The sequence below is a fragment of the Oncorhynchus mykiss genome, chromosome 19 (genome assembly GCF_057628025.1).
Source record: "Oncorhynchus mykiss isolate SJ-2025 chromosome 19, ASM5762802v1, whole genome shotgun sequence".
In the NCBI taxonomy this organism is placed as follows: domain Eukaryota; kingdom Metazoa; phylum Chordata; class Actinopteri; order Salmoniformes; family Salmonidae; genus Oncorhynchus; species Oncorhynchus mykiss.
The window spans coordinates 70,446,558-70,473,233 of record NC_143040.1 but is presented as its reverse complement, the minus strand read 5'-3'; the positions used below and the strand labels follow the sequence as shown (position 1 = coordinate 70,473,233).

General features: G+C 42.5%; 1 protein-coding gene and 1 long non-coding RNA gene across 4 annotated transcripts; one reads left to right on the top strand and one right to left on the bottom strand.

Moving 5' to 3' along the window:
- Positions 1-1,476: 1,476 nt before the first annotated feature.
- LOC149975320 (uncharacterized) lies at positions 1,477-2,758 on the bottom strand. Its single transcript, XM_090209666.1, has 2 exons — positions 2,676-2,758; positions 1,477-2,380 (listed from the first exon to the last, which is right to left on the bottom strand). Exons 1-2 carry the CDS (start codon positions 2,756-2,758, stop codon positions 1,477-1,479), a joined length of 987 nt encoding a protein of 328 aa, XP_090065792.1.
- Positions 2,759-13,685: 10,927 nt separating this feature from the next.
- LOC118941516 (uncharacterized) lies at positions 13,686-22,309 on the top strand. Of its 3 annotated transcripts, XR_016489100.1 has the most exons (4): positions 13,686-13,877; positions 19,119-19,178; positions 19,344-19,428; positions 21,010-22,309. It is a non-coding gene; the product is annotated as an uncharacterized LOC118941516 (long non-coding RNA). The 3 variants fall into 3 exon arrangements; XR_016489099.1 differs by having other exon boundaries at positions 13,687-19,178; positions 19,347-19,428; XR_016489098.1 differs by having other exon boundaries at positions 13,687-19,178.
- The last annotated feature ends 4,367 nt before the right edge of the window (positions 22,310-26,676 follow it).

Below are 26,676 nucleotides of genomic sequence, written 5' to 3'. Positions count from 1 at the left end.
ATCTCTCTCTGTCTCTCTTCTTCTCTTTTCATTATTTTCTGTCTCTTCTCCATTCTCTTCCTTTTGATCTCCCTCTGTCTCTCTTTCTCCCTTTCTCGTTCTTCCTCTTCCATCTCTATGTGCTTCTGTTTGCGTCTCTCTTCTTCTTCTCTCTCCATCTCCTTCTTCTTCTCATCTTCTTCTTGTCTCTGTTTTAGTATTTTCTCCATTCTCTTTCTTTCTACCTCTTTCTGTTTGTTGTGCTCACCCTCCATCTTCTCCTCCATGTCCATTTGGTTCTGTTTCCATTTATATTTGTCTGTTTCCATATTTTCTAATTCTATCCGCTGTTCCTTGATTTTCTTGCAGACTTCCTCCAATTCAGACGTCTTTTTGTCATTGATGAGGTCTGTCTCCATCTCCATCTCTCTCTCCACTCTATTTTTCATCTCCTCTTCACTTCGTCTCCAATCATTTTCTCTCTCTCTGTCTCTATCAAATGTTCTCTCTGGTTCAGTCTCGTCTTTCAATCTAATCTCTTCTTTCATTCTCACAACCTCTCTGTCTAACACTAGCACATTTTGGTTAACCTGTTTCACTCTCTCATTCTGTCTTCTAAACGCTTCTTTCACTCTTTCAAATTTGATTTTGTATTGAATCTCTTTTGTTGTCATATCTTCTTTCAGTCTGTCAACCTCTCTCTCTAACTCTTTTACCTTTTCGTTAACCAGTTTGACTTTCTCATTCTCTCCAATACGCACGTCTCTTTCTCTTTCAAATGTGATTTCCTTCTCAATCTCTTTCAATCTCTCAATCTCTCGTTCTAACACTTTTATCGTTTCTTCTGCCTGTTCCACTTTCTTCTTCATTTCTTGTCTTTCCAATTCTGCTTTTCTCTCACTTTCCATCTCCCTTTCTCTCTCTCTTTCCCTCTCTCTTTCCCTCTCTCTTCCTGTCTCAATAGGTTTGTTGTTCCAGGCCAGTCTTGGTCGCTGATCCTCCATGACTTTCTGCCATAGCCTCAATCTCTCTATCTCTTGCTTCATTTTAAAAGGTAAAATTAGTGATAATCTATGACCAAGACATACTTTCAAAGGATTTGCAGAGAATGATACATAGAAATACAACCTAGAGCTAGGTAATTGAATCAAACACTGGACAACATCAATAGCAGGGTCATTTTGATCAATTCATCTGGACAATTCAATGTCAATTAATGTATTATCATTGTTTGAAAAAATTACGAGACATTTTATGGAATCAATTATGTCCAAAATGTGTTCAAATACAAACACACAACCTTCTTGCCCATTCAGTTAGGGGTTTGAGAAATTCCGATTACAATTTGTGTGATGTTACAACAATGTTGCCTCTGATGTTTATGCTTGTAGAAATTACTCCTACAAATGATGCTTCACTAATGCAGCTATTTACAACCTTCACAGATACAGTCAACAACAACAACAACAGTAATGACGTTAATAAGGAAGTGGATATTCAACCGGCAGAAGAAAGGCATAGGGGTTGAGATAAATGAAGGTTAGGTTCGGGACCTAGGGTTGGGTTAAGGTAAAGGTTAGGTATAGTTTCAGTGAGGTTAAGGTAAGGGTTAAGGAAAGGAATAAAAGTTAACATTGGGTTAGCGTACCGCTGTCTGCCACTATTCATTTTCAGCTGGGTAAATATACACTGCCTTTTAATAATAACAATGACATGTCTTACGTGGGCCAGTTGTAGGTCCACCATCAGTAGATCCAGCAGTTTTTTGAGTCTGTGGATCTCCTGCAATTTTCTCTGGTGCTCCATTGCTTCTGTGGCTATCTCTGCTTCCCTCTGTCTCTCTGCTGCTCTCTGTCTCTCTGCTTCTCTCTGTCTCTCTGCTTCTCTCTGTCTCTCTGCTTCTCTCTGTCTCTCTGCTTCTCTCTGTCTCTCTGCATTTCTCTGGCTCTCTGTTTCTCTCTGTCTCTCTGCTTCTCTCTCTCTCTCTGCATCTCTCTGGCACTCTGCCTCCCTCTGGCACTCTGCCTCCCTCTGGCACTCTGCCTCTCTCTGGCTCTCTGCCTCCCTCTGGCTCTCTGCCTCCCTCAGTCTCAGGATCTCAGCCTTCCACTCTGTCATTATACCCCTTTCTACTCTTCTTCTCCTCCTTTCATCTTTTAAAAGGGCTCGGAGACTGTCTGACTCAGACTGTAATTGTTCAATGATCTTGTCCTTCTCCGTTCCACCATTCCTCTTCTTCTTTTCCTCCTCCCAGAGGCACACTTGAAGTCTGTCCATCTCCTTCTTCTGGTTTCGGATCGTTCGATCCTTCCCCCTCAACTCAAGCATGTGGGCTTCCTTCTCTGTACAGGTCTTCTTCTCTTCTCTCGGGAAGTGAACCTCCATCTCTGCCTGCTTGTAGCTGGGAGCAAAGGAATGTCAACACATTATTTAGGAAGTGAACTCAGACAATTTACTACAATATTAAACTAATAATTAAACTTCTGCTCAATTTAACTGTCTTTAATAACACAAATCACACAACTGTGACTTACAGTACGTGAATGTGATGAGTTGACTGTCTATGATGGCCAGAGGTGGGTAATGTGTCACTCTGGTCCAGGGCGTTACGTACAGCTTGCAGACACTGAGCCTTCCTTCAGCAAGCCGCACATAATGCCCTGGACCAGAGCTAGGTTATGTGATGAATGACTTACAGACTGTTCCACATGATAGGAGGGGGTAAGAAGACAGTCCCAGTAGGAGACAGAGATCGTCCAGAAGAAGAAGAGGTGTCCATCTCCTCAGAGACTGCAGGAAAGGTCTACAAGTTTTATTTCTGGAAAATAAAGAGATGCCTTCGTTCAGCAACAATGTGTGTTTCTATGTTTCTGTCACTAGATGGTGCCATTGTACACAACATTTACTCACCAGGTCAGTGAATTCAGAAACAGTCTTCAGAGTTGAGTCCTCAAGCTCTAGCCTACAACCCATCATGCAACAGCACAACTAATATAATAATACCTCATCACAACTTCATAATCACAGTACACCTGGATTGTGTTCACAAAGTGTTTCAGGGTAGGAGTGCTGATCTAGGATCAGGTCGCCTCCTGTCCATCAAAACGTATTCAGTTTAATTTAAAAGACCTAACTGATTATTGATCAGCACTCCTTCTATGAGACTTTGTGAATATGAGCCTTTCTGGCATATGCTGGCTAGACAGTACACAGACAACTCAGATAGTCCGACAGACAGACAGAAGAGTAGATACAGATAGAGTGATTGATAGCAAATTTAATAACGAAGCGGATGGTTAATGTATTGTAAACTTTTGTAAATATTTGACTCACCTCAAATCACACGTGTCAAACCTCAGTTTTAGTGTTGAACTGAATAATAACTTCGACATTAACTTTCTCTGGTCTGGAGCTGTATTGTTGCGTCATTTGGAACGCTTGAGCGTCATAATCCGTTCACCGCGCCTGCTTGATTGACAGCTAGGGGTTCTCCTGCGCATCAGTGTCCAAAAGTCGATCACGTTTAGCTACTCATAATTGATAAAGACATTTATAACTATTTTCACTTGATTTTTATTTCGTGTATTTTTGCCTAAGGTTATTTGGTAGTCTATGTTGTGTGATTTGTCTTTGTATGGGCCTAAAGTTCAATGAAATAAATCCTCGTGGACCAGATTGACCCACTCTCCCCACTATTTATTATTTCTGCAGTGAGGATTCACCCCCTTTAGATAATGATGGTGTAATTTATCTGCAGAAAAGCGTTGTTCTGAGCTCAACAAGCAGTAGTAGCAGTATGCAAATCATAGAGCCAGATGAATGGCTCTTTCACCGATGCAATTCGGTTCCCGAGGTTCAACAAAAAGATCCGTTCAGAAAGAGCCGTTCGTTCGTGAACGACACATCATTACACTGTAGTTCTCCACCATCTCGTATCGTGAGCTGGAGGAGCGTTCGTCCAACTTCTCATCCAAGTAAATGGCAGCGGCGCATCATCCATCCGATGAACTCCCAAGGGACTGGGAGGATAGTTCACGATGCAACAAGCGTTTGGGGAGTACAATCATTGAAACGCAATGACTGTTTTTAAATTCTTGAGGGACTCTTGCTCCAGGGGAAATCTCAGCAGCGATGTCTCTGCTGTGCGTCAGAGGTGGGATCTTTTCCTTCTTCACTCTGCTTATTATACTGTACATATCGGTCACATTAATGACATTGCACTCAGGAAAGTTGTCTGTAGGCTATTGGGGAGATGCGCATAGCCCGTTGAGTTGTCACGTTCCAGTCCAACCATGACCTGGGATGTGAGAAGGGAGCTATTCTATAACACATGTAGATGACATGTTGTCTTTATATGTAGATTATATTTTGGTTTTATATTTCATATTTGATTGATGATTAGGCCTATGACTTTTGATTCCACTTTGGCTACCTTGCATATTGTCCTTTCTTGCTATATCTTAAACTTTATGCCCTTGTGCAGATCTTCTCTCTAAACAATAGTCATGATAGTTTGAATGAGTTGAGTAAACTACACTGTTGTTAGCTTCTCAGTCTGTACTGTACTGTCCCTGGAAGACTCTCCACATAGTTCACCTAGATCCAGTCCACTTTGGTCCACTGGTCAACTAATCATCCAAACCTCTGATTAGTGAATCAGGTGTGCTGGTGGTGGAATACATGATATGAGCTGGTTAGGGGGAGGACAGGTTTGAGAAGGGAAAGACTAAATGGGCATTTCTGACTAACATCCCATTGACAGCCCGTCTGACCAAAACCTAAAACTGACCCTAACCTTAACCCTAACCTTAACCCTAACATTAACCAAACCCTTACGCCTTAAAGGTAGTCTCATCATGGGTGGGATTCAGACTGTAGTTTCTCCCTGTGTGTCCAGTAAACCTCCTCTCATCATGGGTGTGATTCAGACTGTAGGTCCTCCCTATGTGTCCAGTAAACCTCCTCTCATCATGGGTGTGATTCAGACTGTAGTTTCTCCCTGTATGTCCAGTAAACCTCCTCTCATCATGGGTGTGATTCAGACTGTAGTTTCTCCCTGTATGTCCAGTAAACCTAATCTCATCATGGGTGTGATTCAGACTGTAGTTTCTCCCTGTGTGTCCAGTAAACCTCCTCTCAACATGGGTGTGATTCAGACTGTAGTTTCTCCCTGTGTGTCCAGTAAACCTCCTCTCATCATGGGTGTGATTCAGACTGTAGTTTCTCCCTGTGTGTCCAGTAAACCTCCTCTCATCATGGGTGTGATTCAGCCTGAAGCTGGAGAGGCCAGTAGCAACCACTTTATTACTAGTTGGGGATGGATAGTATCTCTAGAGGTACAGTAGGGCATTTCCATGTAAAAGGATTGTCTATTATGTATTTGTTGTGAAATTGTTAGATATTACTTGTTAGATAATACTGCACTGTCGGAACTAGAAGCACAAGCATTTCGCTAGACTCGCAATATCATCTACTAACCATGTGTTGTGACCAATAAAATGGGATTTTGATTTAAGCACCAATTATGACGTTCATAGGAGCATGTGTAATTGGGTGTGAAATGAAATCTAAGAGTGTATATTTTTGGTAAATGTAATTCTAGATACATTTTTGAACCAGTGAAGGCTTTGATTTCTGGGTAAACAGATGGAAAAGGGGTCCTAGAAAACATCACCAGAAAAAGTCTGAAGAGGTCCAATATCAGAACTACATAAAACCAGAATCATGTTGACATAAAGACCCCTGACTACTATTATCAACACTTACATTTGGGTTTGGAGAAATCGTTTTGGTAATATTGTCTTGTGCCTTGTAATTCCGTTACCAAAACCCCACATAACTTCAAGATATTTTCACATTTGTCTTTGTGAGGAGGGGGGATAATGAAAGTTCACAGAAGTAACCAGTAAGGTAACAATTAGTTCTAGTGATTTTTCTGATGTATATTTTGGTTGTGAATTATTAAGTGATTAAAACTCATAATTCCGTTACCAAATGATACTATACTAGCGTATACGTCCAACTTAAATGGTTTGTCAAAGTTGGGAGCGGCAAGCACTGGGGCACTACCAAGTAGTGCTTTGGCTGAATCTAAATGTAATGTCAGATTTCCTCCTCTTCGTCAGAGGTTTTGCAAGGATCGGGCCAAAACGCAGTGTGGTAAGTGTCCATGTTTTAATAGAATAAACTGAACATGACACAATATAAAATAACAAAGTTAATATTAACGAAACAGTCCCGTGTGGCACAAAGACTGACACAGGAAACAAACACCCACAAAACAACAGTGAAACCCAGGCTACCTAAGTATGGTTCTCAATCAGGGACAACGATAAACAGCTGCCTCTGATTGAGAACCATATCAGGCCAAACATAGAAATAGAAAAACATAGAAAAACACACAGACTGCCCACCCCAACTCACGCCCTGACCATACTAAATAAAGGTCAGAACGTGACAGTACCCCCCCCCCCCCAAAAGGTGCAGACTCCGGCCGCAAAACCTGAACCTATAGGGGAGGGTCTGGGTGAGCGTCTGTCTGCGGTGGCGGTTCTGGTGCAGGATGTGGACCCCACTTCACCAAAGTTCTGGTGCGCCTCTTCGCCCGCCTCTGTGGCCTCTTTAAAGCGGCGACCCTCGCCACCGACCTAGGACTGGCAACCCTACTAAAGGGCCCCACTGGACTGAGGGGCAGCTCCGGACTGAGGGGCAGCTCCGGACTGAGGGGCAGCTCCGGACTGAGGGGCAGCTCAGGACTGAGGGGCAGCTCCGGACTGAGGGGCAGCTCCGGACTGAGGGGCAGCTCCGGACTGAGGGGCAGCTCAGGACTGAGGGGCAGCTCAGGACTGAGGGGCAGCTACGGACTGAGGGGCAGCTCAGGACTGAGGGGCAGCTCAGGACTGAGGGGCAGCTCAGGACTGAGGGGCAGCTCCGGACTGAGGGGCAGCTCAGGACTGAGGGGCAGCTCCGGGCTGAGGGGCAGCTCCGGACTGAGGGGCAGCTCAGGACTGAGGGGCAGCTCCGGACTGAGGGGCAGCTCCGGACTGAGGGGCAGCTCCGGACTGAGGGGCAGCTCAGGACTGGCTGACGGCTCTGGCAGAGAAAAACACACATAGAAAAACACAGACTGCCCACCACAACTCACGCCCTGACCATACTAAATAAAGACAAAACAAAGGAAACGAAGGTCAGAACGTGACACAAAAGCATAGTTACATTCCTCGGACCACTTAAATGGTACTTTGGGACTAAGCAGAGATGTCAGGGGAGCTACTACCATCTAAACATTCTTACAGAACGTACGATAGTACCCTACCATCCCCAGGAATCTGCACAACTGGCGACATGTCGTGAGAGCAGGAAAAGCAACAATTGCTTCCACTTTGCCAGTTATTTGGCACACTTGACCTCATCCCACCTGCGTCCCCAAGTAAGCCACAGTAGCCTTCCCAAACTCACACTTGACCTCGTCCCACCTGCGTCCCCAAGTAAGCCACAGTAGCCTTCCCAAACTCACACTTGACCTCGTCCCACCTGCGTCCCCAAGTAAGCCACAGTAGCCTTCCTAAACTCACACTTGACCTCGTCCCACCTGCGTCCCCAAGTAAGCCACAGTAGCCTTCCCAAACTCACACTTGACCTCGTCCCACCTGCGTCCCCAAGTAAGCCACAGTAGCCTTCCTAAACTCACACTTGACCTCGTCCCACCTGCGTCCCCAAGTAAGCCACAGTAGCCTTCCCAAACTCACACTTGACCTCGTCCCACCTGCGTCCCCAAGTAAGCCACAGTAGCCTTCCCAAACTCACACTTGACCTCGTCCCACCTGCGTCCCCAAGTAAGCCACAGTAGCCTTCCCAAACTCACACTTGGCCAAATTGAGGGTTAAAGAAGCATTCTACAACCACTGAAACACACTTTTCAAGGTGGCGAGATGATAAGACCAAGTAGACGAATGAATCACCACATCGTCAATGTAAGCAGTACAATTTGGCACATCCACGAACACAATGTTAACTAGGCGCTGAAAAGTAGCAGGTGCATTACACATTCCAAAGGGCATCACAGTATATTGTACGAAGTTATCAGGCGTAATGAAAGCTGAGATGTCAGAAGCTCGAGAGTTCAGAGGCACCTGCCATTAACCTTTTAGCAAATCTAACTAACGTAAGCAGCAGAGCCAATTCTATCAATGCAGTCATCTAAGTGAGGTTTGAGGATCTGGATTTCATTTAATTGTTATCCCTTGTCCTAACAGTTAACTCAATTTCTGTAACTTTCAAGTCCTTGACACCTGTTGACATATGTTACACGCCTCGGACTGGGACGTGGTCAGCAGATAATAAACCTGAATTAACAGGGTAAAATGATGAGACAGAGAAACGTTACTAGTGTTCAGTAGTAGGAATTCTCCAAGATGTATTCAAATACTGTTCTCTTTTGTTCATCTTTTTGGTTATCAAAACCAAGTATCCATTACAACTATTATTGCATTACATCTCCACAGTTCATACTCCAGCATCAAAAAAGGTCTGAGGTTAAAATACTATCACCACACATCTGGGGCGGCAGTGTAGCCTAGTGGTTAGAGTGTTGGACTAGTAACTGGAAAGTTGCAAGTTCAAACCCCCGAGCTGACAAGGTACAAATCTGTTGTTCTGCCCCTGAACAGGCAGTTAACCTAGGCCGTCATTGAAAATAAGAATTTGTTCTTAACTGACTTGCCTAGTTAAATAAAGATAAAATACAATCTACACATTCACATCATATATAACTCACTGTACTATCAGTGTCAATTTGGAAAGAGCTATACATTACTGGAGGCCTGTGCTAAATGTTGCTACAACCATTATATTAAGCTATCAGACTGAGATAAACTAGCCTAGAGCTAGCTAGTGCTTAGCCAAGCTAAATTTGGTTAGCATCAAATGCTATTTTTGTAGAAATATTAACACATTTTCTTGTGACATCACATATTTACAAATATTACCTGAACTAAACTGTTAGAAAATAAAACAAATAGGATCTAAAACGTTGTTGAAAAGAAGTACAGAAATTTCAGACGCCATCTTGATCCCTTCAGAGGCAGTAGGGGTGACCGAGGAAGTTCTCTTGATAAGTGTGTAAATGGGACCATTTTCCTGTCAAAATGTAATAAAAAATACTTTTTGGTGTCAGGGAAAATGTATGGAGTAAAAAGTACATTATTTTCTTTAGGAATTTAGGGAAGTAAAAGTAAAAGTTGGCAACAATATAAATAGTAAAATACAGTACAGATACCCCCCCAAAAACGACTTAAGAAGTACTTTAAAGTAGTTGTACTTAAGTACTTTATACCACTGGCTATCTTCAATAAATGAATGCTAGAACATTGGTAGCCAGGATTAGCTGTTTGTATCTAGTCTCTTAATAATTGCATAACGGTGCAAGCTAGACACATGTTGTCTTTTGTTTGCATGTGAGCATGTCTTTTTCTGTCGGTCCTGTCAATGTTGAGTGATCACACATGCCTCAGCACACATAGGAGGTTACTTTGCCTGCTTGTAAATGTGGGCTAAAAGTGGGGATGTTTCATATGATTTCAGATCATCTTAACCTAGCTGCATCATAGTTTGCCCTCCTTAGGCAGTTAGCCTAGCTGCATCATAGTTTGTCCTCAGGCAGTTAGCCTAGCTGCATCATAGTTTGCCCTCCTTAGGCAGTTAACCTAGCTGCATCATAGTTTGCCCTCCTCAGGCAGTTAGCCTAGCGGCATCATAGTTTGTCCTCCTTAGGCAGTTAGCCTAGCTGCATCATAGTTTGCCCTCCTTAGGCAGTTAACCTAGCTGCATCATAGTTTGTCCTCAGGCAGTTAGCCTAGCTGCATCATAGTTTGTCCTCCTTAGGCAGTTAGCCTAGCTGCATCATAGTTTGCCCTCCTCAGGCAGTTAGCCTAGCGGCATCATAGTTTGTCCTCCTTAGGCAGTTAGCCTAGCTGCATCATAGTTTGCCCTCAGGCAGTTAGCCTAGCTGCATCATAGTTTGTCCTCAGGCAGTTAGCCTAGCTGCATCATAGTTTGTCCTCAGGCAGTTAGCCTAGCTGCATCATAGTTTGTCCTCCTCAGGCAGTTAGCCTAGCGGCATCATAGTTTGTCCTCCTTAGGCAGTTAACCTAGCTGCATCATAGTTTGTCCTCAGGCAGTTAGCCTAGCTGCATCATAGTTTGTCCTCAGGCAGTTAGCCTAGCGGCATCATAGTTTGTCCTCCTTAGGCAGTTAGCCTAGCTGCATCATAGTTTGTCCTCCTTAGGCAGTTAGCCTAGCTGCATCATAGTTTGTCCTCCTTAGGCAGTTAGCCTAGCGGCATCATAGTTTGCCCTCCTTAGGCAGTTAGCCTAGCTGCATCATAGTTTGTCCTCCTCAGGCAGATAGCCTAGCGGCATCATAGTTTGTCCTCCTTAGGCAGTTAACCTAGCTGCATCATAGTTTGTCCTCAGGCAGTTAGCCTAGCGGCATCATAGTTTGTCCTCAGGCAGTTAGCCTAGCGGCATCATAGTTTGTCCTCAGGCAGTTAGCCTAGCTGCATCATAGTTTGTCCTCAGGCAGTTAGCCTAGCGGCATCATAGTTTGTCCTCAGGCAGTTAGCCTAGCTGCATCATAGTTTGTCCTCAGGCAGTTAGCCTAGCGGCATCATAGTTTGTCCTCAGGCAGTTAGCCTAGCTGCATCATAGTTTGTCCTCAGGCAGTTAGCCTAGCTGCATCATAGTTTGTCCTCAGGCAGTTAGCCTAGCGGCATCAGAGTTTGTCCTCAGGCAGTTAGCCTAGCGGCATCATAGTTTGTCCTCAGGCAGTTAGCCTAGCGGCATCATAGTTTGTCCTCAGGCAGTTAGCCTAGCGGCATCATAGTTTACATCCCTTGAGTAAAGCATTCATTAGTAATACATCATTTTACTACATGATGTTCACTCTTTTCATGTATTAATATTTGTATAGTTATTTGGTAGTAGAGTATTTTCAAGCAATAACAAGTTAGTGTAGTGAACGTATAAAGTGTATGAATTTGTACATTTAGTGTCAATATTTGCTAATATTTATGTTAATGTGCTTCTTTACCCGACAGAGACAGTGTGTCTAATAAACACCTGTGTTGCCAGCTTCACTCCCATGTTTGTGGAAGAGTGACAAATGAATGCGTTTGTCCGTCAGCTTTGGAACCATCCTGATTGGCTGCCTTTTTTTCCATCTTATACAACAACACCAGATGGTTACAAAGGATTTCATCTCTGACTTGGTGAATTAAAAGGAATGACATTAGTCAATTTTTATTGTATTTTTTAAAATTTATTTTATCCATTTAATTGTAATTATAACATCTTTGAATCTTAATTCATCCCATTACTCTTGAAGAGTTATTCCACACTAATTTGACCTGGTGAGGAACAACAAAGATGAAGGGGATTGTGTGTTCTTCAACTGTGACGCAGTGGGCCCTGTCAGTGTGGTCTTCAACTGTGACGCAGTGGGCCCCGTCAGTGTGGTCTTCAACTGTGACGCAGTGGGCCCCGTCAGTGTGGTCTTCAACTGTGATGAATGGCGCATTGGCAGCCCCAACCCTGCAACAGGAGCCACACCAAGACCTCCTGTGACCCAGAATGGCGCATTGGCAGCCCCAACACTGCAACAGGAGCCACACCAAGACCTCCTGTGCCCCAGAATGGCACATTGGCAGCCCCAACCCTGCAACAGGAGCCACACCAAGACCTCCTGTGCCCCAGAATGGCGCATTGGCAGCCCCAACACTGCAACAGGAGCCACACCAAAACCCCAGAATGGCACATTGGCAGCCACTTCGGTCCCCTGCAGCTGCTCCACTTTCTTGGGGCGGGAGCTTCATCCGGGTGGACTGAGCTCTGCCAACACCGCTCTGCCAGTTCTCTCCCAGTTCTCTCTGCAGTGTATCCAGCTACTTGAGGGAGGTCTGTTAAATGTTCAGTCTGCTCTCGTATGGTGGGCCAGGGACCTTGGCAAAGTCTCAGTTCACTCAACAAACAACTGCAGATGATCCTATGCCCGTTAGCTCCCATGGGAAAGATCTTAATACCCCCTTCTGACTTTAAATCAGGAGCCTGCGGAAGAGTCTGATCTCTCTGTCAAAATGCTTTGTAGTTGAGACTGGTTCTGAGCAGAATTTTTTTTTAAATCCTTGCTGTATAGCATCAAAACATGGTTCAAACTACGATGTTGATATCATGGACGGTCAGTCGTTGCATCCATAGCTCTGTCTATGAATTTGAGAGTGTTTCTCCAGCTCCATCCTTCAGCTTTTTACAGAAACGGGCGGGGGAAAACGATTTGCTATGGTTTCATCTGCTGAGTGCCACTTTAGAGGACCTGTGCGGTCAAAAACGTGGTTTTCCTGTGTTTTATATATATTTCCACACAGGCTGCATGGATCCTTTAACTCTGGACAGGATGTAGCCCAACTGAAGAAATTACTGAAACTGACTGATACACACATTCAAATGACAAATCAATGACCAGATTGGCAACCAAACTTTTTAATGCATTGTTGGTTAGGGGCTTGTAAGTAAGCATTTCACTGTAAGGTCTACTACACCTGTTGTATTCAGCATTTCACTGTAAGGTCTACTACACGTGTTGTATTCAGCATTTCACTGTGAGGTCTACTACACCTGTTGTATTCAGCATTTCACTGTAAGGTCTACTACGCCTGTTGTATTCAGCATTTCACTGTAAGGTCTACTACACGTGTTGTATTCAGCATTTCACTGTGAGGTCTACTACACCTGTTGTATTCAGCATTTCACTGTCAGGTCTACTACACCTGTTGTATTCAGCATTTCACTGTAAGGTCTACTACACCTGTTGTATTCAGCATTTCACTGTAAGGTCTACTACGCCTGTTGTATTCAGCATTTCACTGTAAGGTCTACTACACGTGTTGTATTCAGCATTTCACTGTGAGGTCTACTACACCTGTTGTATTCAGCATTTCACTGTAAGGTCTACTACACCTGTTGTATTCAGCATTTCACTGCACTACACAACATCAATATATATTTTTTTTTAAATCATTTGTTCTGTAAAGTGTGTTGAGACATGGTGAAATACACTTGACATAAAAAAAAGTAGTGGCCACCAGGCTAATGCCCTGCGTGTCTGGTCGGTAACCGGCCTTGCTGCTATGTCAGGGGTCCCTAAACTTTTTCTGCAAATGACCCCAAATTGACACTAGAAAATGCAGGGGACCCTATTTGGAAAAATGTGAACCCCTTGGTAATGCAGGTAGCTTAGAGGTTAAGAGTGTTGGGCCAGTAACTGAATCCCCTAGCCGACTAGGTAACACATCTGCCAAGGTACATTTGAGCAAGGCACTTAATCCTAATTGTTCCTGTAAATCGCTCTGGATAAGAGTGTCTGCAGAGTGACTAAAATGTCAATGTCAATGCTGTTTGTTCAAATTATAATTCACTCAATTGTAGGTGCAGCAGCCTGTACCAGCACAAACAATGACGTGAACGTGCATTCTAATCGTGTAAAAAGCCCTTACTTGAAACTAAAAGGTTGTATTCTATACCCATTTGGAGAGAAACAAGTACTTCAATTTGTTTGATAAAATAAATATAAATATCAACTTCTGTCCAAAGCTGTACTCCTTTCTAGCCAAGAGCGAATCGCATGGCGAAAGAATAAGGAATATGACATCACTTCCGCCTGTACTTCCTGGAGCCACAACCCTCAGACGTCGACTTCAAAACGCTTCCGTAAAATATTCCACTCCGGTGCGTACTGCTCCGTTTTCAGTGTACTAGCTAGTATACGACGTTTTTGGAAATATTGTTCAACATTTATCTAAATAGAATGAAGGCCAAGGGATTTGCAGTTACCCATCACCTGTAAAGGTAAAGCGTTAGTTAGCAGGTTACGGACAACTAACCTAGTTATTTTACTCGCCATTTTGATAAGAGCTACGACCCGAAATTATTTTAATAGCAGGTTAGGAGGGCAGTTTTGCCATCCCTAATTATTTTTCATAACCGTAACCAAATTGTCCTAACCTGCTACATTGATTCTCATAACCCGTTGCGTAATACTTTGTACTAATCTGCTACGAAAAAGTAACTTCCGGTCGTAACTGTATCGAAGTGGCGCGAAGAGTGTTTCTCATGGTTAGATAGCTACATCTCCAAATACGATGTAGGCATTTGGCTAGGTAATTTATATAGTGGAAATTACATTATCTGTCTAGTTCATGTGGAGAGGAATGTCATCGGGGTGTTTTTGATTACTTTGTCTTTGTAGAGACATTGGTGCAAAATGGATGTTGACGTTAAACTAGAGGAAGATGAGAGGGAGATATCCCATACAGTAATTTGGTCTGATTCGATTAATGCCTGGATAGATTACCCAAATTCAACATTGTCAGAAAACACAGAAACAGGTTACCATGTGGGTTTACTGAAAGAGCATTCACATGTACCTCCCATCAGTCCCCAAACAACAAGCCACAGGCAGATTTTACGTCTTTTTCCTGAAATGACCGGAGCAAGTGATGGGGAGAACAGGGCTGTCAAAGTGGTTTATTTCTGTAAAGATCAAGATACCATCGGCACATCTGAAGGGAATTCAATCAAAGAACAGTCATGGCATTTAGCGCCGTCCAGTGATATTCTGACAGGACATGCATCCACTTTCAGTGGTTATTTTGAAGCTCAAATCAACCCAACTTCACAGGTTTCTAGCCAAACACAGACCAATAATAAATTGCCCTCTGACAATGTTAATATCCCAAGCCCTAGTACTGCCATTCATTCTGTGCTAACCTCACCTGCTACAGAAAGCGACTGTCATTTAGCTGTATCTACTAGACCTATTCTTCCAGAATATTGTGAGCCATTGAACTTTCCCTCTGATGAAGAGGAAGACTACAATGCCAATTTAAGTCCAAGACTACAATGCCAGAAAACGTTAGAGGATAAATGGATATGTCAGTGTCGTGGCAGTTACTCAAGACCCAACCTAAGAAAGTTTGGGAGATATTGGAAAGATCCATACGTCAAGTGCAAGGAGATCGGTGTAGATTTCAATGTTGGATCTGGAGCGAAACAGAAACTGAATTTGCATTTACTGACAGTTGATGTAATGCTTGAGGTGTCAGAATATGCTAGAATCATTAATAGATCTCGCCCTCATGTTATCTTTGATATTCTAGATTACAACTTTGTTCTTGGTGTACAAAATGAACAACAATATAACTTTTCATACAGGGTAGAAAATAAATTAAAAGAAATGCTGAAGAGTCGTTCTAAGAGAACACCTGAGTGGTTAACATAAGTCTTTGACCTTCCTGATCCAAAGACAGTTACAGTTTTGGAATACTCCCTTAAATGGGCACAGTTGAATTTGCAAAACAGCTTGTCAAATCCTACACCTTTTGACATTTGCATAAAGGAGGAGCCTGTTGTGGGCCTGATCTCTCCTCTGCATGTGACGACTGAGAGCTTCTCCACTGAGACAGATGTGACACAGTGTGCTGATGAGACGGCAATCCTTGGCCCTGAAAATGGACGTAATGATACCTGCACAAGGCCTTATATGGGCATCGTCCGTCCTCAACATGTCCAGACGGAAACCTTCCCAACTCAGACAGATATAACATCCTTCATGATGCCCACTGTAGAAGAAGCATTGAGGGAACTCTACCCAATCTGTAAGGGAAAAGGACTTGACCTTGTTGTGAAATCAAAATATGGGAAAAATAAGAAACTTGACTTGCATCTATTGACCAGAGATGTAATGTTTGAATTGGCTGATTTTGCCTCACAAGTGTGTGGAAAACGGAAGCAGGTTGTGTGTGAGGTTCTCGAGCGTAATTTTGATTTGGATTTAAAAAGTGGGAAAACTGAGCTGGCCAAAGATATTATGAGAAAGTTAGGAAAGGTTTTAAAGCGCAAGATGGGTAAAAAAGGTACATGGAGATTGGGACTTGAAAATGAAGCTTTCTTAAAGAAGTCACTCAAACGAAAGAACCCTGCGGAGATGTCCACTAGCCAGAAGGTCACTACAGCATCACTTGAGCCAAAATACCAAATGAAAGAAGTATCAAAAAGGAGGAGATTGAATTTAATGAGCAAGAAGAAAGACATGGACATGTTAGTAACCAAGGAGACCGAGGGAGGCCATTTCTCTGAAGTAGTACAAATAGAACCTCGTCTTGTCAAAATAGAGAGAATCTCTGATGAGACTGACCTTGCACTTTGTACTGACGAAACAAAGCAAATTGTCGTTACCAACTTGAACCAATCAAATGTGACGTCTCACACCAAAAATATGGTGAAAGCCAAAGCGTGCTACCCACTCTGTGAGGAAATAGGTCTGGACCTTGATGTCACATCCAAACCATCTAAACAGAAACTGGAATTTAATTTACTGACAAACGGTGTAATATTTGAGGTGTATAACTATGCAGGGATAAAATCCTATTGTCAAAAAAGAAGAAGTGGGTGCATTCTCATTGATATTCTAAAATACAATTTTGATCTTAGTTTGCAAAATCAGAGACGTAATCTATTTCCACTGCATATTTGCTGTAAAGTGAAACGATTGGTTCAGAAACACAAATCTGAGCTCGTGAGAAAAAGAGAAATCTCAAAAGAGGTGTTCACAATACCGAGTGTGCTTAAAAGCCAAGCAAAAACAAATGTGCTTTCAGAAAAAAATATGGAACAAAACCCAAGGCTGGTTTATCCTCATCATGGTAAAGACACTATCTCTGTGGAGACAGCTGAAACAGTCTCCACTGATGAAGCAGCGATGCTTGACCGGGATAATGGACCTGCTGAGATCTGCATAAAGGAGGAGGAGGAGGAGGAGTCAGATCTTCACTCTGAGGTCAAACTGGTTTATTTCTGCAAAGACCAAGATACCGTCAGAACATCTGAAGAGCATTTGATTGAAGATGGATCATGGCATGAATCAACACCCAGTAATATCCTGCCTGGAAATGTGTTCAGCCTTCCACAGGCACCACTACCAGCTGCAGAAAGTGGTCCTTTCGGAAGTAAAACCGAGCCAACTTCACAGATATAACCAGATGGTCCAATGCAGAATCACTCGAGACAAAATACCATAGACTTGACAGAAGTAACCAGGGGAAAAAAGGGATTTAATGAGGATAAATACATGTTTATAGCCAAGAAGGAAAAGAAAGTTGTCAGACAAGTAGAACCTCATTGAGATGAGATGGATCTGCCAGGGAAAACTTTACTTTACTTTACTTCCTGACTGAGATCTCAGGGGGGGAAGATACAAGATGGGAGCAAAAGTCTGATCTGCTCGCTGTGAAACGCCAGTTTCTCATTTGCCTGAAAAAAAAAATGAGAAAAAGATTGATATTGTTATATGTGATGAAGTGCAACACGAGGTGGATTCTTACCGAAGGTTCAGAATGCTTTGTAGTCGAGACTGGTTCTGAGAAGAAATGCTAACAAATCCTTGCTGGATACAGATCAGGTTGCTATTGAAAATCTGCAAAAGGCTAAGTCATAAAGTCCCTCAGTTCAAGAAGACGACTCGTACCTGGGAATGGCTCTGGACTAATTACAAAAAAACTGTTTAAAATCACTGCAGAAAGCAGAGACAACAAGAGTTTTGCCAAAACTAAGAACACTTGTTGATCACTTGTGTGGTAGAGAGAAACACCCAGAATCAGTCTGGACAGGATGGAGTTTTAGTCTGGACAGGATGGAGTTTTAGTCTGGACAGGATGGAGTTTCAGTCTGGACAGGATGGAGTTTCAGTCTGGACAGGATGGAGTTTCAGTCTGGACAGGATGGAGCTTCAGTCTGGACAGGATGGAGTTTCAGTCTGGACAGGATGGAGCTTCAGTCTGGACAGGATGGAGTTTTAGTCTGGACAGGATGGAGCCTAACTGTGGAAAAACAGAAACTGACTGATACACACATTACAATGACAAATCAATGACCAGATTGTCAACCAGCTCCAGCTACTCAGCATCACTCTGACTATTTGTGCTGGTTGGCTTCTGTCTCAGCTGAAGGGAGGACATTGTGTTTTAAAGTCTTTTCTTTCTGTCCTGAAGTAGGCCTACCTGCTTAATACACACAGACTTTCATATAGGTAAAGCAAAGGCATGCTATGACTTAACTCTACCTTCATATATTGGGCTGCCTTTATCCCAATAGTTTCACAGTTTAAAAACGTGTGTTTTCAAATGACTGTATGCTACATTGATCTTTGGATCACACTTGGAATGTGAAAGGTTTCCTAGTGTTAGTTTTAGGTCTCCCTGAAGTCCGTTGACTTCCATTCTATTAGTCACCCTAGAACACAGTCAACGAGCCTAACGGAGATGTGTATTCATTAGGGATATACTGTAGCTAAATGTTTAATGGAGGGCTACGCAAGCGTTTCTTGGACCAATTCAGAAATTGGTACACAAGGAGGAGTAGCACTAGTCTTTTTAGGATTAGGTGAAAATAGGGAGACAATGTATTTGTATTAAGGGTTTAGTCTTTGAATGGTGGATTTGTGCAGATTCCCTTGGCCTTCCTTCCTGTTTAACTCTTGATGTCTGGTCTTGCTGTAGAGACTGAACACAGCAGGATTATTGCTAGACTTTTTTTTGTTTTCTTAACTATTTTACGACGTATTCATTGACGAAACGAACTCCACTACAAATACAAGCCTCAATAGAAGAACCTCTGATCCTTTTTTAGTTAGGAATAAAAAGACAAAGATGTTTTATTTTCTAAGAGTATGTAGCATTAGTGAAATAACCTACTATGATGGATCATATTTTTTATTTTTTATCAGTGGGCTATTTTGTTTTTTTTGTTCCTTTTTTTGTGGAAAGATTTAGAGACTGTATCCAGACCTGCCTTACTCTTACCAATATGTTCCTTTTTTGAACAGGGAGTTATTCTACCGTAAACTAAGATTATTTTTACGTATTTTTTTGTTTTGTTTTTAAAGGATACTTCCTCTGACATTCTTAGAGCTGTCATTTTATTGTGAGGAACTGCAGTTCGATCGGAATAGTTGTTCTGTTTTTGTCCTCTGTTTTGTGAGTGACCCTCTCACTCAGTCAACTCGTCTCAGTGCACAAGTCTCCCCTTCTCCAGACACCGCGTATGAATCAGAATCCGTAGCTAGTTGTGACACGTGAGCCTCTGGATGAAAAGGTATGCAAGTCATTTGTTTTTTATGAGGGGGGGGGTAAATTATATTAACATTTTAAGAATTCATAGAATCTGACTGGTGCCAATAGCATTCAGGTCAACACTTAAAGGAATGTGAATTAGCTGTAATTGCTTGGTCTGATATCACACATGTGTTTGTGTTTCCAGCAGAGTATCCCTAAAGCAGCGTGGTCGTATCAGCCCCCCATGTTGGACTAAACTCTACACAAGTGAAAACCCCAAATCCCTAAAGGTCTGTTAAATCCCTAAATATTATATTTAAGAATCTGCATTTTTTTTGTAAAATTTTGCTGCCTTGAAACAGGCAGCCCAATTCTGAATTTGTTTTCTTCAGTAATTGGTCTTTTGACCAATCAAATCAGCTTTGAAAAAGATCTGATGTGATTGGTCAAAATGTAAATTAATGGAACATTGGAACATTTATCAGAATTGGGCTGCCTGCCTCAACGCAAACATTGTGGCTTAGAAGAATAGCTTATTGGGGATGTCAACGTTATCCAATTATTATACTGTATGTGGAGTGGACATCACTGTGATTAACACTGGAACTAAACACTGTGATTAACACTGGCACTAAACACTGGCACTAAACACTGTGATTAACACTGGCACTAAACACTGTGATTAACACTGGCACTAAACACTGTGATTAACACTGGCACTAAACACCTTGATTAACACTGGCACTAAACACTGTGATTAACACTGATTAACACTGGCACTAAACACTGTGATTAACACTGATTAACACTGTGATTAACACTGGCATTAAACACTGTGATAACACTGTGATCAACACTGTGATTAACACTGGCACTAAACACTGTGATTAACACTGGCATTAAACACTGTGATAACACTGTGATTAACACTGTGATTAACTCTGGCACTAAACACTATGATTAACTCTGGCACTAAACACTGTGATTAACACTGGAACTAAACACTGTGATTAACACTGATTAACACTGTGATTAACACTGGCACTAAACACTATGATTAACACTGTGATTAACACTGGCACTAAACACTGATTTACACTGGAACTCAACACTGTGATTTACACTGGAACTAAACACTGTGATTAACACTGTGATTAACACTGGCACTAAACACTGATTAACACTGATTAACACTGATTAACACTGTGATTAACACTGTGATTAACACTGGCACTAAACACTGTGATTAACACTGATTAACACTGTGATTAACACTGGCGCTAAACACTATGATTAACAATGTGATTAACACTGGCACTAAACACTGTGATTTACACTGGAACTCAACACTGATTTACACTGGAACTCAACACTGTGATTAACACTGATTAACACTGTGATTAACACTGGAACTAAACACTGTGATTAACACTGGAACTAAACACTGTGATTAACACTGGAACTAAACACTGTGATTAACACTGATTAACACTGGCACTAAACACTGTGATTAACACTGGCACTAAACACTGTGATTAACACTGGCACTAAACACTGTAATTAACACTGGCACTAAACACTGTGATTAACACTAGCACTAATCACACAGTGTAGCCTAGTGGTTAGAGTGTTGGACTAGTAACCGAAAGGTTGCAAGTTCAAATCCCCGAGCTGACAAGGTACAAAATCTGTCGTTCTGTCCCCTGAACAAGGCAGTTAACCCACTGTTCCCCGGTAGGCCGTCATTGAAAATAAGAATTTGTTCTTAACTGACTTGCCTAGTTAAATAAAGGTAAAAATAAATATATATATAATATTTAACCACCTCCAGAAAGTTGATTGCATCATTTCTCTCTTCATTTTATTCACAGATCCTCTATTTGCCAAACTAGAGGGACATGAAGTCTGACTCCTTCCTCAACATGTGGACCTGCCCTGAGGATGTTGGACACCACTGTTACACCTTCAGCCTTGTTGATTTCCTGTCAGACTGGTTGTTTTTCAACTCCATTCCATGGACGGACTGACCTGAACTTTTACCAGAACAGGAATACAATGTTCAACAGACTCTCTCCTCACCAGTGGGACTGACTACTGAGACTGGTTGTCTTTGAACTCAAGAGGAACACAATGTTCATCAGACTCTCTCCTCACCAGTGGACTGACTACTGAGACTGGTTGTGAGGTCACAGGAAATAGAGTGATCTGTTAGGAGGGATGCAGGTTTGTTCTCCTGATTTAGATGATGGTTATAAGGAGAGTTCAGGTCGTAACCAGTCCACTGAGATGAATGTAGATGTCGACACCCTGGCCAATATAAAAGGCTTTGGAGAGGGACCACGCTTTCAGGAGAAGGATAACTGACATTTACTCCTGGGGTGTCTGACTTGTTGCACCCTCGACAACCACTGTGATTATTATTATTTGACCCTGCTGGTCATTTATGAACATTTGAACATCTTGGCCATGTTCTGTTATAATCTCCACCCGGCACAGCCAGAAGAGGACTGGCCACCCCTCATAGCCTGGTTCCTCTCTATCCAGCACAGCCAGAAGAGGACTGGCCACCCCTCATAGCCTGGTTCCTCTCTACCCGGCACAGCCAGAAGAGGACTGGCCACCCCTCATAGCCTGGTTCCTCTCTATCCAGCACAGCCAGAAGAGGACTGGCCACCCCTCATAGCCTGGTTCCTCTCTACCCGGCACAGCCAGAAGAGGACTGGCCACCCCTCATAGCCTGGTTCCTCTCTAGGTTTCTTCCTAGGTTCTGGCCTTTCTAGGGAGTTTTTCCTAGCCACCGTGCTTCTACACCTACATTGCTTGCTGTTTGGGGTTTTAGGCTGGGTTTCTGTACAGGCTGGGTTTCTGAAAGAGATATGAGCTGATGTACGAAGGGCTATATAAATAAATTTGATTTGATAACAAGGCCTTGTCCAGAAACAACCCCCAGCCCTTACCTCCAAGGCACCAATGTAACATAACTTTACACCGTCCCCTCGCCCATACCCGGGGCGTGAACCAGGGACCCTCTGCACACATCAACAACAGTCACCCCTCGAAGCATCGTTACCCATCGCTCCACAAAAGCTGCGGCTGTATGTAAAAGAAATCCCTGATTGTATTAAATAATGTATGACATTCCCTTCATTAAAGTTTTTTTGTGCATCTTAAGAGTGGAAACCCTATGTGATTGGCTCTTTAAACATTTCATCTAGCCTATCAGTGGGTATGTTTTGTCACTTTGCTTTGTTACACCACGATCGTTTGAGTTTTATGTTAATTCTAGTCTGGCAACAGGTTCTCCGGTTTAAATCAAATGAGATCTCCTAGGGCCAGTTTCTCAGACGTAGATAAATCCTAAAAAAATGATGTTCAATGGAGATTCCCCGTTGTGAAGTGTGTTTTACAGGCCTGCTACACTGGACAGTCATTAGTGCAGGGCATTAGAGGCTCTTGTTTATGATCAATGAAACCCAGCCATGGTGTGTGTAGGTCCCTCAGGGTTGGGCTGAATATGAATTGAACTCAGACATGGTGTGTGTAGGTCCCTCAGGGTTGGGCTGAATTTGAATTGAACCCAGCCATGGTGTGTGTAGGTCCCTCAGGGTTGGGCTGAATTTGAATTGAACCTAGCCATGGTGTGTGTAGGTCCCTCAGGGTTGGGCTGAATTTGAATTGAACCCAGCCATGGTGTGTGTAGGTCCCTCAGGGTTGGGCTGAATTTGAATTGAACCCAGCCATGGTGTGTGTAGGTCCCTCAGGGTTGGGCTGAATATGAATTGAACCCAGCCATGGTGTGTGTAGGTCCCTCAGGGTTGGGCTGAATTTGAATTGAACCCAGCCATGGTGTGTGTAGGTCCCTCAGGGTTGGGCTGAATTTGAATTGAACCCAGCCATGGTGTGTGTAGGTCCCTCAGGGTTGGGCTGAATTTGAATTGAACCCAGCCATGGTGTGTGTAGGTCCCTCAGGGTTGGGCTGAATTTGAATTGAAGGCAGTCAATTCAGGAAGTTATCACAAATTACTATATTAATTGGAGAGAAAAAAAAGTAATTTTCAAAACTTAATAAACTGAAAAGTAGAAGCTATTTATTTAAAAGATTTTTCAATTTAAGACTTGTTTTATTCAAATAATTTCCTGAATTGACTGCTTTTAATTTGAATTGAGGCCACACCTGGTGACCAGCGTGACATAACTGGTTCTATTTCCAAGGATTCGTTGCGCAGCTCATACCCAGGAACACTTGGCAGTGTGTTTTCTGCTAATGCCAACAAAAAAACGTTCAACTATATCTACATGACTCCTGCAGGAACATCTTTGCGGTTAACGAGCGCAAACCCAGTAATAACATTGTTCAGCAGTAACTTCAAAACACCGCTATCACTCGATCCTTGTTGGAAATGTTTTGAGGTGGGCCTCCAGAGTGTCGCAGCGGTCTCATGCCCCGTGTACATTTATTCCCAGGCTGTGACACAGCCTGCGGGCTGAGCCGGTCGCCAGTTGAACGGTGTTTCCTCCGACACATTGGTGCGGCTGGCTTCCGGGTTAAGCGGACGGGTGTTGGATCATGTTTCGGAGGACGCATGACTTCGCCTCTCCCGAGCCCGTTTGGAAGTTGCAGTGATGTGACAGAATCGAAAAGGGGGGTAAAATACAACAACAAAAATGATTTGGGGTGTAGGTTTTTCCGTCTAAGTGACTAGTCTAAGTTACTAGTCCAACAAATTGCTGCAATGGAACAATTCACACTCCAATGTACGACTTTAACATATCGTCTGTCCAGAAGACGGCAGCAGAGATCACTATTATATAAAGATAAAGAACCAACTGTCACCACCAGGTGGCGACACAACCATTATCTAATTCACTAATGCGACCCTCAGTTCAGACAAAATTAATTGGTCCAGACGTTGCTGGAATAATCATTGACTGTCTTGTACCAACATCGTTTGCCCAAAAGATATCAATACATTCACGTGGGAGTTGGTCAATTAAATATATCTCAATTGTACATGAGAAATTCAGAGTTTCCGTACTTCTGATCTCCTCCAATGGGTTTCGAGAAGGACGTGAGAAGTCAATGAGCAATTGAGATTCTCCCACTGACCCACACCCAAGCTAATTCATACTATCTTTTGGCCACACGATGGTGGTATAAGATTGTCAATGGTTTTCTCCAGCAACGTCTGAGCCATTTTATGTTGTCTGAACTGAGGGTTGCAAAAATTCCCGCTACCTTTCCCAGAATTCCCAGAACTCCTGATTGGAAGATTTCCTTCTTACTCCCGATTTCAAATATACTTATGTAAATGGGATATTGCAAAGATTTCTAAAAATGTGTTTTTGCTCTGTCATTATGGGGTATTTTGTTTAGATTGATGATGGAAAATACTATTGAATCCATTTTAGAATTAGGATGTAAAGTAACATAATCAAGGGGTCTGAATCCTTTCTGAAGCCACTGTAGATGTGTTCCTGACGCTCCTTGTTGATGTAAAATAAACATACTAAAAGTTAGGAGATATCTAATCAATGGAAGATGGAATTAAAATGATGTCATTAAAAGTTAGGCTACAACGACCAAGTGCTACTTGATATTCTGAATGGAGTGATTGTTATCTGTAGGATTTGAAAGCGCATGCTCTGCAGCCTTAATTAGCCTAGCTAGCATTGGTAAACTAACCTTAACTAGCTGCATCATGCTAGTTGTGTTAAACCCAGCTGTAGTTTAGTTTTCATTGCTGGTATGTGTAATACATCAGTGGTCATTGCTTTGGTGATTGATTGCATGGGTAGTCATGGATCCAGCCCATTATTGATTACACAGCCAACGATGTGTGCTTCGCCATGCCTTAATTACTCCAAATGCATCTTCTCATTATGTACTACATACCTTTCCACGTCTGTTGGAAACTGGAACAGGGATATTTACTCCCTTCCTCTGGACAGTATTGCAGCACATAGCCTCAACTTTGTAATAATTGCAGTCTTTATCAGTATCTTTGACAACAAACACATGAGATTCCAGCTCAACAATTTCATAATCAAGCGGGAAATTAGATGTGAATGTGAAAGTGATTCGTATATATATATTGCTTCTTCTCCGTAAACAAAATAACATTTGAACATTTTACAGTAAACAAGGTATTTATTGATGCCATGTTTCTTATCGTGAAAAATAAGTTGATTCACTCACAGGAGTACTAGTAGTGGGAAAACTTGCAAAGACATCGATTTGTTGCTATTTAAACTAAGTACATTTTTTGGTGGGGGTGAGTTGTGAATTAGCCAGCTAGTTAGATATCTACTAGGGACAAGCTAGCTACCGTCAAAAAGAGGATGAAGAACATTTGTGCCTTACTGAATGACGTTCATTAGGAAAACACCCACTATCTAGTGCACTCGTCCTAAATAAAGTCATATCCATAAACAATTAGGTAAGTCTACCGAATGTTGTGCACTCTGTTTGAATGTTAAATGACGACACAGAGGCATTGATGCGAGTAACCAGTCTTGTTCAGTACATCACAACACATCCGGGTATCACAAGCACCCCGGTAAAACACAAGAGTTGCAGTAATGAACATTTACCAGCAGATGGCATCACTGTGCCATCTTACACCCATAACAGTAGGCAGCTACAGTAGCTGAAAGATGTTAAACATCTTGAGGTTTTGTTTCATTAAATGTATTTTATTTAATCTGGGTGCTTGCGTCACCTACTAACACCCTGGTACAACCCGTAGCTCCCGTTCTCCTCAGTCTGAGAAAACACTGAGACAGAACAACTTGTCAGATGGTGCATTGGAGACTGATGTGTTCCTGTCCTGTCTTTTCACAATACTATTGCAGATCAACATAAGCCAGCAGCATACCACCCTGCATACCACTGCTGGCTTGCTTCTGAAGCTAAGCAGGGTTAGTCCTGGTCAGTCCCTGGAAGGGAGACCAAATGCTGCTGGAAGTGGTGTTGGAGGGCCAGTAGGAGGCACTGTTTCATCTGGTCTAAAAAATATCCCAATACCTGAGGGCAGGGATTGGGGACACTAGGGTGTAGGGTGCTGTCTTTTGGCTGGGATGTTAAACGGGTGTCCTGACTCTGAGGTCATTAAAGTTCCCATGACACTGATCGTAAGAGTAAAGGTGTTAACCCCTGGTGTCCTGGCTAAATTCCGATTCTGGCCCTCAAACCATCTCAGTCACCTAATAATCCCCAGTTTACAATTGTCTCATTCATCCCCGTCCTCTCCCCTGTAACTATTCCCCAGGTCATTGCTGAAAATGAGATCGTATTCTCAGTCAATTTACCTGGTAAAATAACAGATAAATAAATATAAATAAAAAAATGTATTCATTAAAGTAATATGGGGTGGAAGCTATTGACGTTTTAAGAAAGTCTTTTTAATATAAAGTCAATTTAAATTGGTAGAATATCACCCCAAAGTCAAAAAATACAAAAGTTATTGCTATTGATTGGAGGCATGAGGTCCCTGAACCAATAAGAGTTAGTTTTACTCATGAAAGTCATATGGGGTGGA